Source organism: Erpetoichthys calabaricus, chromosome 5, assembly GCF_900747795.2.
Source record: "Erpetoichthys calabaricus chromosome 5, fErpCal1.3, whole genome shotgun sequence".
Lineage (NCBI taxonomy): Eukaryota > Metazoa > Chordata > Cladistia > Polypteriformes > Polypteridae > Erpetoichthys > Erpetoichthys calabaricus.
Window position 1 is genome coordinate 41,979,743 of NC_041398.2, and position 12,681 is coordinate 41,992,423.

The window sequence follows — 12,681 nt, forward strand, 5'->3', positions numbered from 1 at the left end:
CCCTGAATAGACTTTTCCAGGGAGGCTGAGGAGTGTGATCCCTCTGTAGTTGGAACACACCCTCCGGTCCCCTTTCTTAAAGAGGGGGACCACCACCCCGGTCTGCCAATCCAGAGGCACTGTCCCTGATGTCCATGTGATGTTGCAGAGGCGTGTCAACCAAGACAGTCCTACAACATCCAGAGCCTTGAGGAACTCCGGGCGTATCTCATCCACCCCCGGGGCCCTGCCACCAAGGAGTTTTTTGACCACCTCGGTGACCTCAGTCCCAGAGATGGGGGAGCCCACCTCTGAGTCCCCGGGCTCTGCTTCCACATTGGAAGGCATGTTAGTGGGATTGAGGAGGTCTTCGAAGTACTCCCCCCCACCGACCCACAATGTCCCGAGTCGAGGTCAGCAGCGCACCATCACCACCATATACAGTGTTGACACTGCACTGCTTCCCCCTCCTGAGACGCCGGACGGTGGATGAGAATCTCCTCGAAGCCGTCCGAAAGTCGTTCTCCATGGCCTCCCCAAACTCCTCCCATGCCTGAGTTTTTGCCTCAGCAACCACCAAAGCTGCATTACGCTTGGCCTGCCGGTACCTATCAGCTGCCTCCAGAGTCCCACAGGACAAAAGGGTCCTGTAGGACTCCTTCTTCAGCTTGACGGCATCCCTCACCACCAGTGTCCACCAACGGGTTCGGGGATTGCCGCCACGACAGGCACCAACCACCTTACGGCCACAGCTCCAGTCAGCTGCCATTCGGACTCAATGTCCCCCACCTCCCTCGGGATGTGGTCGAAGTTCTGCCGGAGGTGGGAGTTGAAGCTACTTCTGACAGGGGGCTCTGCCAGACGTTCCCAGCAGACCCTCACAACACGTTTGGGCCTACCAGGCCTGACTGGCATCCTCCCCCACCATCGAAGCCAACTCACCACCAGGTGGTGATCAGTTGACAGCTCCGCACCTCTCTTCACCCGAGTGTCCAAGACATGTGGCCGCAAGTCCGATGACACGACCACAAAGTCGATCATCGAACTGAGGCCTAGGGTGTCCTGGTGCCAAGTGCACATATGAACACCCGTATGCTTGAACATGGTGTTCGTTATGGACAATCCGTGACAAGCACAGAAGTCCAATAACAAAACACTGCTCGGGTTCAGATCGGGGGGGGGCCATTCCTCCCAATCACGCCCTTTCTGGTCTCATTGTCATTGCCCACGTGAGCATCGAAGTCTCCCAGCAAAACGAGGGAGTCCCCAGAAGGTATGCCCTCTAGCACCCCCTCCAGGGACTCAAAAAAGGGTGGGTACTCCGAACTGCTGTTCGGTGCAACATACGCACAAACAACAGTTAGGACCTGTCCCCCCACCTGAAGGCGAAGGGAGGCTACCCTCTCGTCCACCGGGGTAAACCGCAATGAACAGGCTCCAAGTCGGGGGGCAATAAGTATACCCACACCCGCTCGGCACCTCTCACTGGGGGCAACTCCAGGGTGGTAGAGAGTCCAGCCCCTCTCAAGGAGATTGGTTCCAGAGTCCAAGCTGTGCATCGAGGTGAGTCCGACTATATCTATCTTCTCTGTAAATAACTTTCTGAGTTTGCAATTTGTGCTTGCTGTAGTGAGACATTGTATGAAAAACAGCGACACTTGTGTCAGATTGTTTAGGTTTTAACTGTAGAAGAATTTATGACTTAAAAGGAATTATGTAAAATAAAGAAAAAAGGTGGTAATGTTAAAATGCTTTGGAAAGCACTTTGTCGTAGTGTTGTCCAATATACTTTATGGGATTATATAAAAAAGAGCAATAAATATGTAGCGTTCTCATTTTAATTTCTTGTAGAGAAATTTCTGACTGGAAAAAATGGCATTTTGGAAAGCACTTTGTAGTGGTGTTGTTGAAAATATTATAAGGCACTTTACAAAAAGGGTAAGATGCATGTTAACTTGAGTTTCTAATTATTTTCTAACTTTAAATCAGCTATATCAAATGAAGAAAAAAATACATCACATTTTCTCATAATATTTAAGATTGCACCCCTAACCACTGTGTCACCTTGCAATGATGTAAAAGCTGTATTAAAAAGTGCATGAAATACATATATTTAAAATTACATAATGTACTGAATGGCATTCATGAAGAGCTTTTGCACATCACTGAAGTTAGGGATTGTATATAATGAAGGATAGCCTGCATGCAGAATTATATCTTTAATTACTTTGCAAACTACTTTGTTGCTATGCAAAATAATGTGTAAAAATGAAAAATGATAAAAGTAAAAAGGATGAACCAATAAAGAGCTGGTAAAGAACCTTGTGATAGAGCTATATTATTACATTGATGGATGGCCAGTATATCATACTGCTCTTGTATTGTTAATTTCCTCGTAAGGCACTTTGTAAGACACTGTTTAAATCAGTATGTGACATTTATGTAATGTAAGGTTCCTTATTGCTTTCTAAAGAAAGTAGTAACAGCGCTCCGTTACATGACCTGTGATTTTGTTTCTTGGATAGCACAATGGCGATGTGATTTAGAAATGCGGCATCATGGCTCCAATGACTTGCTCGCGATTTCTGTCACTGTCTGTGGGGAGACTGAGCATTTTCTTCATGCCATATGTATTTTTTCCAGGTCCCCTAATTTCCACCCACATCTCAAATTTTTGAAGATTGGGTTGACTTGTGACTCTAAACTCTCCTAGGGTGAATGAGTGTCTGTTGATGATAGACTGGCACATTGTGTGGGTTCCTTCTCTGTGTGGAACGGTGCTGGGATATTAGAAAGGGTTAATGGTGTAGTATTTAATGCCTTCTTATAAAAGATTAAACATGGCTAATGCTGAATTTCAATATTTCCTAAATTTCTGACCACTTATAGTAAGGCAAATCCTCATCTTTTGTCCATCAATTGGTGTAGCCACTTATACAACTTTCAAACATTAGAACAATCCAGGCTAGAACAGGCCATTCTGCCCAACTACTTAATTCTTCCAAAATAACATCAAGTCAAGTTTTGAAAGCCGCCAAAGTCCTACTGTCTACCACACTAATTGTTAACCTTTTCCATGTGTCTATGATTTTCTGCATAAAGAAAAACGTTGGGCAAAATTTACCCTTGTTTTTTACCCATGTTTTTAATAAATTCATTTTACAGTAATAGTCTCAATCCACTGTACTAATTCCATTCATAATTTTAAACACTTCAATCTTGTCTTCTCTTAATCTTTTTTGGATTAAAATGAAAATGCTCAACTCTTTTAATCTTTCCTCATAACTCATCCCCTGTAGCCCTGGAATCAGCCTAGTCGCTCTTCTCTGGACCTTTTCCAGCCCTGCTATGTCCTTTTTGTAGCCTGGAGACCAAAACTACACACAGTACTCCAGATGAGGCCTCATCAGTGCATTATAAAGGTTGAGCAGAACCTCCTTGGACTTGTACACCACAAATCGTGCTATATAACCTGACATTCTGTTTTCCTTCTTAATGGCTTCTGAACGCTGCCTGGAAGTTGATAAAGTCGAGTCCACTATGACTCCAAACACCTTCTCATAAGGTGAACTTTTGATTTTCAGACCACCCATTGTGTATTCAGACTTAACATTTTTACTTTCTATGTGTTATATATCCATTCCAAACTAAGCTGCAGGCAGCACTCCCTATAGAAAACCTAGCATGCCAGCAGACCCACCTGGAAGTCCTGGGGCTTGTTGGAGAGGGGCTGCTTTTGGGTTTTTCTCCTCTTCTTGATCCCCTGCACGCCATTTGCAGGAGTTTTCTTAGGCAGAGGGGCTGTCGGCTCTTGTGGTGGTGTTTCCTCTGCTGGCTCTGCCTCTTCTATGCTCTCAGCTTGGTCTTCAGTTTCTTCTTCACCGGCTGTATCTATCCAGGTGGCATAAGTTAAGGACACAGTGTCAAAAGGGAGGAGTACAAGGAGATGCTCATATCTTCATGTTTTTTAAATCACAAAGACTGAATTTCATCTGAAGTATGAAAATGTGATATCTGGTGTGGCAGAAGTACTCATGAGCACCAGAAGCACTCTGGGTGTCCCTGGTATTCCTTCTGGCAGCACTTCCGGGTGTGGCAGAAATGCTGCCATTCAGGGCTCCTCAATCCTCCGGGCACCCCCATGTGGTGGCCAAGGGCCCCAGTAGGGTTGAGCTTCAATGCTTGGTTCCCGTGGCCCCCATACAGACCAGGGCAGCTGCACTCTCGTGGCCCAGGGGAGGTATAATCCCTCTCCCGGTCCTTCCTGGCATCCCAGCTGGGCATAAGCCCCCAGCAGACTGCCACACTGAGTACAATTGCAAGTTCTATTATGGCTCACTAGAAGGTACCAAATGAAGGTCTTCATTTATAGTTTCACTCTATTTAGAAAAATATATTTATCATTTCCTGAGTTTTTCCTCTTGGACATTAGAGGGATGGGATAAATGAGTAGGTATGATTGTGTCCTGCAAGGGACTGACATCCTGTCCAGGGTAAAATCTTTCTTTGTGCTTGGAGTTGTTAGGGCACAATGGCTCCCTGTCACCATGAAATTAGATTAAGTGAGATTATTTTCTAACCTGCTTAATCCAGACCAGGGTTGTGGGGGGTGCTAGAGCCTATCCCAGATAGCATAGGGCAGGAACAAACTCTGGACCCTGGCATAAGTTAGGAGCAAACTCTGGACTGGGCACAAGTTCATTGCAGATTGAACAAGCACACAGGCCAATTTAGCATCACCATTCCACCAAGCTTGCATGTCTTTGGACTGTGGGAGGAAACCCACATAGACACAGGGAGAACATGCAAACTCCATGCAGAGAGGACCTGGAACATGGACCTCGGTCTCCTTGCTGTGAGGCTGCAGTGCTACCATTGTGTCACAGTGCCACTCTTCAGTAAATGGATAGATGAATTATAAAATTTGCCAGCAGAAAGATCCAGAATCAAAAAATGATATATTTGTATGTGGGGTGTTTAATATTTCTCATAATGCCCATGCTGCCTCTTGCAAACCTGAACTTTTTTGGGTACTGTTGAAAAATTTTAATAGAAAAAAAATGCCAGTCACTCTGTAGGAGGGCCCAATGACAGGAGATTGTTATGTAAGCTAAGGACAGAGGAGGGCACTATAATTCAGTGCTAGAGCACAGATTAGGGCATTAAGCTTTTCCTTTTTGTTTGCTGTTTGTTCTAATGAGCAGCAAGGCTCACTTGGAGTGATGTTTGGTAAAGTGCATGCATACAAATTTAATGTACACAATAAATAGTAAACTGAGACAATGACCCAGTGGCAAAGGTATTGGAGTGTAACAAACGTGGCTACTGGTTTAATCCTCACTGCCTACTCATTATGTGACTGCTACTTAAACTGTCATTTAACTCCTGATTTGTAAATCACTTACTAAAGTAAAGTATCTATCTATCTATCTATCTATCTATCTATCTATCTATCTATCTATCTATCTATCTATCTATCTATCTATCTATCTATCTATCTATCTATCTATCTATCTATCTATCTATCTATCTATCTATCTATCTATCTATCTATCTATCTATCTAATTAAATAAATTAAATGGCGACATATAAATTAAGTTAATTAAAACATAGGGTGCAGAGAACCAATGGTTTTCTTCTTACATAATTTTGCATTATTGTTTCCAGATGTTACACAGCTGGAGGAAATGGGTGACAGTAAGGTCAGTGGAGACGTCACGTCCTCCACATTTAGACCCTTTCAAAGCTCATGGCAACTCATGTTTCCTCTCTCACACACTTCTTGTTTCTTTCCCATGCTTATAAAAGCAGACAAAACCATTACAATAAATAAATAAACCATTACATTTATATTTGTAATTAATTAAGACCACTTTTCACAGATCGGTTTTCACTTTGAAAGTAAAGAGTGTTTTTCTGTTAATCAAATAAGCTAAATTAAATCCATTGTGGTTTAATGTTGTACAACAAAATGTAAAATCATTCAAGGAGGTTGATTTTAGGAACAGTATTAACTAAAGATTGGCTAAATTATTTTTTGATACATGTTGGCTTAACTGACTACACAAATACTTTAGATTTATTATGATCATCATCTTTACAATCAATGGGAAGGAGGATGTAAGAGTGGCCACATATTGCAATGTCACTGTAAAGAATAAGGAAAGGGCAAGTAAGGCCATGGCCAAGATGCAGAAGTTATAGCATTTGAAACCGAAGTTCACAGCAGCCCTTACCAGTAACAGAGTCGAGTTCAATAGGGCCATGTTGAGCTTCAGGCGGAGCAGGAGGGGAAAACACTGGTGCTGCTCCAGGTGGGGGGATGTAGGAGATCTGAAGAAGGATAGTAGCCTGGCGTGGGGGTCACAAACAGAGCAAAATTATTCCAGAATTTACCACCAGAAGATGACCTTAGCATATAATTTATGTGCCTACAACCAAGAGCTGCTTTAGTAGCACATCATTCTAGGAAGATGAATAATATGATCATGAATCCAACTGGAGTCTCATGTTCTTTGAAAGGTGCCTTGTGATGGTGCCATCTTTGGGTAGGAGACTATATTAGTAAAGGTTAACTGATCGAGACTGATTATTAATTGTAATTCATTAAAAAGTCTAATTTATTAATTAATATTAATTATATATATATATATATATTGCTAGTCCTGTAGAAACTGCACATGCTGAGGAAAAATATGCAAAACATTACCATATATGAAGTACAGTAGCACTTAAATACTTGTAAAGGTTGTGAAGGACAGAAGAGAAATGAAACAGAGTACATGGGCTTGCTGAGAGTTGGCATCATCCACATCTCAGAATAAATTCCAAAAACTCATACAGGAGTTGGTCTGGACCATTACCAAGACATCATATCCAAGGGTCATATTTTATGGGCGCCTGGCCCTTTAACGGGCCATTTGCATTCTTCTCGCAGGCAGGGTGTTGAGCAATTTGTAAGAACTTCTCAGCTGGATGTCTAATGCCCCAGAATTCTTCCAGGGTCAACTTTTAAAAGAATCTCTGAAACGGTCAGTTGGGTGAACTTGAGTTTAGGAGAAAAAAGAAGATAGGGGCTCACCTGGCCAGGAGGAAGCAGGAGTGACCAGATGTATGAAGTAAAGCAAAGAGGAAAGAAGATGATTGTATTTTTACTGAGGAGCATGGTCTATGTTATTTTATTGCATATTACCCCATCTTTCTGTTATACACTCTCTGGAGTCTTTATCTACCTAACTTTTGTTTTGATTGAACTCTGTTGTATGTCTGGGAATACTTCTAGGCTGGGAGTTGAGTAGCAATGTGTCACAATGTATATACTGTGTAGTATGTACAAAATATGTATGTGTTTCGTGACACTTTCAACTTGACTGGGGTAACACTTGTGTCTCCTAAGGTTCTTGGAGACTTCCCATATTACCTTTCTCTTAGTTTGAGGCTGAATTTCATTGGACTAAACGTGTATAGATTGGCAGTTTTTTGAAATTTTCACCATTTGTAGATGACAGTTGAATGATTGAAAATGAATTGCTTGGAACTGCAAGATTTTTTAGCATCAATGCTCTTTCTTCTAATGGCCTCAAAGAGCTATTTTGATCTTGGCATGGTGTAGCCACACACCTGAATTTCTAAGACCAAATTGCACTACAGTTTTTCTTGATGTTTATTTAAGGCTCGAACCCTCCAAGTTATTCTCTAAAGATGTTCTTATCATTTGCACCTGTTTGGGTGCATCTAATTCAAATTATTGCTATTTGATTTCTTACTAGTGATGAGAGAACCAGATAATTTTCAATAAGCATACACTTTTGCGAAACTGATGCTAAAATTTATTTCACAATTCCAAAATTTGACACTCACTAAATGCTATTTTGGGCATTGAAAGGTTTTTTTTGGATGTAAAACAAAGGGTTCTGCTTTCTAGATCATCATTCATACTTTTCTGTAGCTGTTTAAAGCAGGCAATCTGTACAACACTGGTAAAATATATTTTATTTTTGCCTCTTCTTTATATTGTCCCAGAGGAGTGAAATATTTTTTTAAGACAAAATATGTTGTGCTGCATATTTTTCATATGAAGACACATCATATGTGTACATATCACTTACACAGGAAGCCCAGTGCATGGAAAGTTGCTGCTGCCGAACGAAACACCATTCTTAATACGTCAATGGCACAAATTTAACTAGAAGCAAAAAGTGACGTTTATTCTGAATGTTTTTTAGGGAAATTCTGAGTTTGGCTACAGATCCTTTCACTTACCACTTTCTTTGTTATCATTATTTATATCTTTCTCCATTCTTTCTTTCCCTGAGTTTGCAGAAGGATTCCCAGCTATGGAAAATATCCTGTGTGGTCCCAGAACCAAGGAAAGTGTACTCCGGTGATCCCAAGGACTTAAGACCAGTTGCTTGCGCTTCATACATCATGAAGACCCTTAAGAGACTAGTCGTAAAACAGCTACAACCCCTTCTTTAAGAACATCTGAATCCTCTGCAGTTTGTCTATCAGACACATATAGCTGTGGAGGCTGCTCTAATCTACATGCTCCACAGAACCTACTTCTACTTGGAGAAAGCCAACACCACAGTCAGGATAATGTTCTTTGATTACTCCAGTGCCTTTAACATCATTCTGCCTCATCGACTGGGGAAAAAGCTCAAGACAGTACATCTTGATATACCTGTAATCTCAAGGATCATGGACTACCTGACCAACAGTCAGCAGCTGAGGCTCTGGGACTGTGTGCCAGAGATGGTGGTGTGTAATACTGGAGCACCTCATGGAACTGTCCTGCCTCCCTTCCTGTTTACCCTCTTCACAACAGACTACCCGTGCAATACCAGGAGTTGCCATCAACAAAAATTCTCAGATGACTCCTCTGTCATAGGCTGCATTAATGATGGAGACAAGTCAGAGTACAGGAGGCTTATGGAGGACTTTGTTTTGTGGTACAGGGAGAACTACCTACAATTCAACATCAGCAAAACAAGAGAGCCTGTTGTGGACATCTGGGATGCCAAAGAGTATCTGAGACTAGTCACCATCCAGGGAGAGGATGTGGAAGTGGTGAAGAGGTACAAGTACCTGGGGGTTCACATAAACAATAAACTGGACTTGTCCGACAACACAGTGGCGCCGTACAAGAAAGCACTTTTAGCCACAGGCTCATTCCACTACTATATGCTAAGAAGCGTTTTGAAAAGTTGCAGTCTCCTTCATCAAGGTCTCATGTGCTCCTTGTGTGGACACTTCAAAAGTAAAGTTGACCTCAGTGAGCTGTTGTTTCATCCTTTACTAAGATGGCGTGCTCATAAAGGGCACCAGGCAGTGTGATCCAGGCTAACTCCATTGTTGTCTTTATTCTCACATTAAATACTCAGGCAGAGTGAGATGGCTCATTCACTTACCCCTGTGCTCTGCTTCTTGCTGTCCAGTAAAGGAGCATTGAAACTAGCAGCTAGACTGGAGGAAGAAAGGACCTCCCTGAGGGGCAACCGTGCTTCTCCAAGAAACCTGCAAGTCCAAATACATATGAAGTATTAGTGCAAATATTCACCCAGTATACTGCCTGCTACTGGCCACAGCTGATAGCACAGACAGTTGGCACAGTTGGTTAAATTGTGGAGAAGAAAATGGGTGAGGAGTAGTGATGAGCCAAACGGTTTTAACTGACACAAACCTAAAGAAAACTAACACTAAAATGTATTTTTACAGGCGATTTCACTCTTGTGAAATTTGAACCTCACTATGAAGTGTTATTTGAAGGTTTAATGGGTCCTTAAAAACAAAGGTTAAGACTCCCTAATGCCTTGTTCACACTTCCAGGCTTATTTGCGTCCTTTCCTGCAGCTGCATAATGTGTGTAACCTATAGCGCACCGATCATATCAGTTCTATTTATGCATCTCATTCATATCACCATGGAGGTGCAAAGCAATTGTGTCATAAAGTACATTTTCCAAATGAAGACACACCGAAATGCACCAGTGTGCATATTACTTTTCTTTATCCACAGGAAAATCTCACTATGCAGGAAGCTGCCCCATATCACCTAGCAAGCACGCGTTCCTATTTCTTGAGGCCTACAGGAGAGTTGAAAGATATGCATCCTCCAAATGTGGTGAAGCTTCAAGTTTCTTTTCTGTTCCCTATAGAACTGTGATCCCCAAGATTGTCATCCTAATTGACAAAATGGGGATTGTACTACCAAAACACATCTGGCAGTTCAACAAAATCTTTACACATGAGAGGAATTGAGTTGGGGATTTTTATTTTCTATACAAATCTTTCCTTAAATACTAAGAGAAAAGCCAAGCAAAATGACACCTTTTATTGGCTAACTAGAAAGATTACAATATGCAAGCTTTCGAGGCAACTCAGGCCCCTTCTTCAGGCAAGATGTAATCCTTTATTTACATTACATCTTGCCTGAAGAAGGGGCCTGAGTTGCCTCGAAAGCTTGCATATTGTAATCTTTCTAGTTAGCCAATAAAAGGTGTCATTTTGCTTGGCTTTTCTCTACATTCATAATGGCTAACACGGTACAACACCCTAGTACTTAAATACTAAATAACAGGTAGATGTCTGCGAAATGAATGCATAGAAGCACTGCCAGAAAAAACTAAATTATTTTCTTCTTGTATCAATGGTACAAAATTTGCTGGAAGAGAAACACAATTTGCTTATCTAATGTTTTTGTAAAGAAAAATACAGTTTTAATTTTGTACAAATTATTTCACTCATCACTAGTTTGAAGAAACTGAAAGTGCACTGAATAATTTGTGCACACTCAAACATTGACTTATTCACATACCAACACAAGTGTACATGCAGTTTGATTATTAGTTTGTCATGAGGCAAGGTATTAAAAAATAAATACTCCTCAATAATAAAATAAAGAAATGCTTTGATACATCCTCTTACTTAAACAGACAGTAAATAATAATTCCACCCTACCCTCTCCTCAACTTTGAATATACGTTGATTGTCTTCTAATATTATTGTACTGTAACCTGCAAAGCAGGATCTCAAGTTGGTTAACCAGCAGGAGTCAAAGACTACAGATAATAAGAAAAAGCTCCTACTTGGACTGGACCATTACTTTTTCAGATTTATATTAAAGATGCATATTCCAGGGGAGTTTGTAAACTTTTGAAATAAACAGATAATGCTGAAACTGGAGCAATGGCAGACACAGAGGAAGCAGCAAAAATAATTCAAGAAAAACTTGGACAAATTTCGAGAAGAAAAATCTAGGCAAACAATTGGAAAATGCAGTTAATGTAAAATAGTATGAAGTGCCAAACTTGGGCAAAAGGAACATCAATTATAAATATAGGATGAGAGACACTGTCCTATAGGAAATAACCTCTGAAAAGGATTTAGGGGTTTATGTTGCCACATTTTCATCATAAGCTGTATACAGAAGCAAATAAAATATTAGGTTATATAGTAAAAGCAGCTACATTTAAGTCAAGGGAAGTTATGGTCAGATTATATAATGCAATAGTGAGACCACCTCTGGAATACTGTACACAATTCTGGTCACCACACTGTAAAAAAGACATTGCAGCAGTTGAAACTGTGCAGAGAAAAGCAACCAGGCACATACTGGAACATCAGGATGCGTTGTTTTCAGACAGACTCAGAGAATTTAACCTGTTTAACTTCAAGCAGAGGAGACTACTTGGGGACCTAATATAGGTCTTCAAAATCCTGAAAGGCATCAATAAAGTAGATCCTGGAGAATTATTTCAGCTTAAGGGTGAATCACATACTCAAGGACATCAGTAGAAATTAAGGTGAAGAGCATTTAGGACTGAAGCCAGGATGAAGTTCTTCATGCAAAGAGTTGTTGGACTCTGGAAAAAAAACTATCAAGACATTTTGTTGAAGAAGAAACCTTGACAACCTTTAAGAAGTATCTGGATGCTTACCTGTTAGCTAAACAAACAGAATTGATGGACTGAATGGTCTCCTCTTGTTTGTTGAATTTCTTATGTATTTACTGAAAGCTGGCTTCTGTTGATCTGAATTCCCACAAATGTTAAGCAGGTCATTCTTTTATATACAACATTCATAAAAAAATAAACCAAAGTTCAGTCCTTTGTGATTTTTTCAGGTATTAAAGAATTTTTAAAAATAGATATTAAAACTTTCAAGTATTTATTACATTGCTGACTCACTAACTGCGGACATGTCAATTGAAGGGCACATTCACTGACACCAATATGAATTTCTCAAACACATCATAACACTAAGGATTTCATTAGCCTGAATTTTAAGATTGTTTGATAATGGCCATTTCCCAAAATCATTTCTAATTGAAGCAATATGTAAACTCATTTGTAAATTAACCACTAGTGTTCTTCTTCTTCTTCTTCTTCTTCTTCTATTGGCTGCTCCTGTTAGGGGTTGCCACAGCGGATCATCTTGTTCCATATCTTCCTGTCCTCTACATTTTTTTCTGTTACACCCATCACCTGCATGTCGTCTCTCACCACATCCATAAACCTTCTCTTAGGCCTTCCTCTTTTCCTCTTGCCTGGCAGCTCTATTCTTTGCATCATTTTCCAAATATACTCAGCATCTCTCCTCTGCACATGTTCAAACCAACGCAATCTTGCCTCTCTGACTTTGTCTCCCAACAGTCCACCTTCAGCTGACCCTCGAATGTACTCATTTCTAATCCTATCCATC

The 12,681-nt window shown here is 40.9% G+C and overlaps 1 protein-coding gene across 9 annotated transcripts in view; it reads right to left on the minus strand.

The window, feature by feature from the left end:
* The window catches only part of dysf (dysferlin, limb girdle muscular dystrophy 2B (autosomal recessive)), a 311,739-nt gene that overhangs the window by 223,328 nt on the left and 75,730 nt on the right, over nucleotides 1-12,681 (minus strand). For all 9 annotated transcript variants that reach the window (XM_051928469.1, XM_051928467.1, XM_051928471.1 and 6 more), the window contains exons 4-6: nucleotides 9,391-9,496; nucleotides 6,217-6,331; nucleotides 3,680-3,870 (exon numbers count right to left, since the gene is read on the minus strand). In XM_051928469.1, the coding sequence (XP_051784429.1) occupies nucleotides 3,680-3,870; nucleotides 6,217-6,331; nucleotides 9,391-9,496 (412 nt within the window). The remainder of the gene's footprint in view (nucleotides 1-3,679; nucleotides 3,871-6,216; nucleotides 6,332-9,390; nucleotides 9,497-12,681) is intronic.